Source organism: Cryptomeria japonica, chromosome 3, assembly GCF_030272615.1.
Source record: "Cryptomeria japonica chromosome 3, Sugi_1.0, whole genome shotgun sequence".
NCBI classification, from domain to species: Eukaryota; Viridiplantae; Streptophyta; class Pinopsida; order Cupressales; family Cupressaceae; genus Cryptomeria; species Cryptomeria japonica.
This window is the reverse complement of record NC_081407.1, coordinates 657,587,576-657,590,204: the sequence shown is the minus strand read 5'-3', so window position 1 is coordinate 657,590,204 and position 2,629 is coordinate 657,587,576. Positions and strand designations below refer to the sequence as shown.

General features: G+C 35.1%; 1 protein-coding gene across 1 annotated transcript; it reads right to left on the bottom strand.

The window, feature by feature from the left end:
• Positions 1–1,214: 1,214 nt before the first annotated feature.
• On the bottom strand, positions 1,215–2,262 carry LOC131033775 (uncharacterized). Its single transcript, XM_057965066.2, has 2 exons — positions 2,166–2,262; positions 1,215–2,003 (listed from the first exon to the last, which is right to left on the bottom strand). Exons 1-2 carry the CDS (start codon positions 2,253–2,255, stop codon positions 1,767–1,769), a joined length of 327 nt encoding a protein of 108 aa, XP_057821049.2. The 5' UTR covers positions 2,256–2,262; the 3' UTR covers positions 1,215–1,766.
• Positions 2,263–2,629: the final 367 nt, after the last annotated feature.

Below are 2,629 nucleotides of genomic sequence, written 5' to 3'. Positions count from 1 at the left end.
TTAAGAGGGAAGAAACCACAGCTTGAAAGAGGGGAAAACCTTATCGTAATGTTGATTAAATAATCTAAGTAAACTAGTATCAAATTTCCTGATTTCATTTCAATCACACACTTAGTATCTGTTTGTTATATTGGACATTTGTATAAACATTATAGTTATGGATCATGATTATATTTGCCTAAACCCCATGTAAATACAAGACGTTGAACTGAATGGGTATGGATTTCATTGAACCTCTAAACAAGAAAGGAAGAACAGTGCAAGTGTGTTGTCACCGTATCATACACCTGAAAAGTTGGACAGGTGTGAGTGGCTTTCCAGATAATCATAATGTTCAAGATACTGCTACATCTGACAAGTGACCAGGAGACCATCTTGTAAACGATATCATACAATATTTGACCGGATTTAAAATAATCCATTCTAGTCAATCCATACTACCATAGAGCACAACACGCAGAAGAATGAAAAACCTTTGCATTGGAATACAGACTTATTGGATAAAAGGCAATAACTTAAGAGGAACAACTTTCAATTTATCATGTTAGTCACCAATAAATGCACTGAACTCTAGTAATTGCACAAACACAGGGCCCCACAGAGTGTAACATTCCAAGTTTGCTGGGGAATCAACAAAGTTTGACTGCCTAATTAGTGGAACACAATACATTAGATGAAAGGGGTGACATTGCTCCAATCTTTACACCTGGACTATGGCCACTAGGTTCGAAATAATTTGATTTATAACATTATTAATCCCAAAGTAATTCATGGAAGGAAAAATTAAATCTAGATTAATTAGACTTCAATAATACTGGCTTATCAATGCATACAAAATGTTTTTCCCTTCTTGTACACTGCAATCTTTGAGATATAACTTATTAATTAGGAGTACCTGAAGTTATCCAATATTTTATAAATTTTAACTAGTATAATTCTAAAGAGCTTGTGTCTTCTCTGCTGGATTCACAACTGAAAATGCTAACATCTTATTCTAAAGTAACTTAAAGAATTTAAAACAAAATAATCTGAATTTCGTCAGGCTTCATGAGACAGCCCATTAATCTCAGACATGTCTGAGACTGCTGAATGGATATACAGTGAGTGCACTAAATATATTGTACCAAGGGACATTCTTAGCACAAGAAAAGAATCTCTTGCACCAACCCAAATATACAAACTGCAGCATTCTCCTTGAATTCTTCAAAAATATTGGAATTTATGGGCATACCGTACAGATTTTTACGATAAAGAAATGCTACCCATTACTCTAGAAATTAAAAATAAATGGGGCCTGTATTTGTGATGCATTTCCTTGCAATTTTGGTAACTGAAAATTTTATTGCTCAAGTGAAGAATATGAATACAGAGTTTCAGATTCCATTTGCCATAACTGTTACAAGAAATGGCCATAGAGAAATGTGGAAACGCCATTTTTATGCAATTCATTCTCCGTTTTCAACCTCCAACTTCTTGAAGCCTTTCCACAAGCTTAGCTCAGGCCCACATATTGGTAATCCTTTCAACTTGAATGATAAAATATGCACAACATGCATATCCTATTCCGAAGCTATGGTTCAATTTCCCAACAGAGGAATGCTCCCTCAATTTACAAGTATAGTTTTTCCACATAGCTACAGCTTTTCTTCCTAGACCCAGTCACTTTGCTGCACAGAATTCCATTCCCAAAATCCATTGGGAACTTATAACTTAAACAGAATTCCCATTTAGAAATTTTTTTTTTTTCACGTTATTTAGTCCTCTTTTTACAACTCTCCGTCTTCAACTGACTCTGAACCATGGGCTGTCTTTGGATCAGGATCAATGGACAATGTGCCTCTCGGAATTCCAAAGAGCGTAATAAATATTTCTCTATGGCATTCATCACAAAAATAAAAATATGAAAAATGACCTTCACCAATCAGCTTATGAAGAATGGCACCAGGTACCATACGTTTTGCATAATCATTTAAGGGGTAGGGTACGATCCGGTCATCCATGCCCTGTCAAAATTACATCATGCCAAATGTATGTCATACTTCATATCACTACTGAAAAAGCTATCTCAACAAAATTAAATTTGAACATACATTCGAGGCAGCTACAAAGAAAAGCAAAGAACAAAGGTTCCATTTAAAACAAGCTTTTGCTATATCAAGAAATACCTGCCAAATATGTATTGGTCCAAGAAATCCCTCCCACTTTTCTTGGACTTCATTAAACAGTGAATGAAACCATGATTCGATTCCCTTCATCTGTTTTTTCCTTGTAAATCTGCAATGCTAAATCCCCATTTGTTAACTTGTAAAATGGTTTCCTCAACAAATGGTGTCAAGGTATCTTGCCGCATTGACTCTTGCATGTCCATCAACTGAAAATCAACAAAGAACTCCTGTTCTGCCAAAGCTAATCCTGTATGGTTCAAAATACTCTAAGTTTTAATTAACTTATAATTGATAAGTTATGGACACGCCAATATACTCAAATAAAATGTTTGCTTCAATGAATAGCCAAACCTCCCAGGGGGACGTCTCCAGACATGCCTTCATATAAAAAATTAACATGCTAACTAATGTTCTACGTTGCCAACGTTACTTAACACTCTAAATTACAGGAAGAAACAATAGTC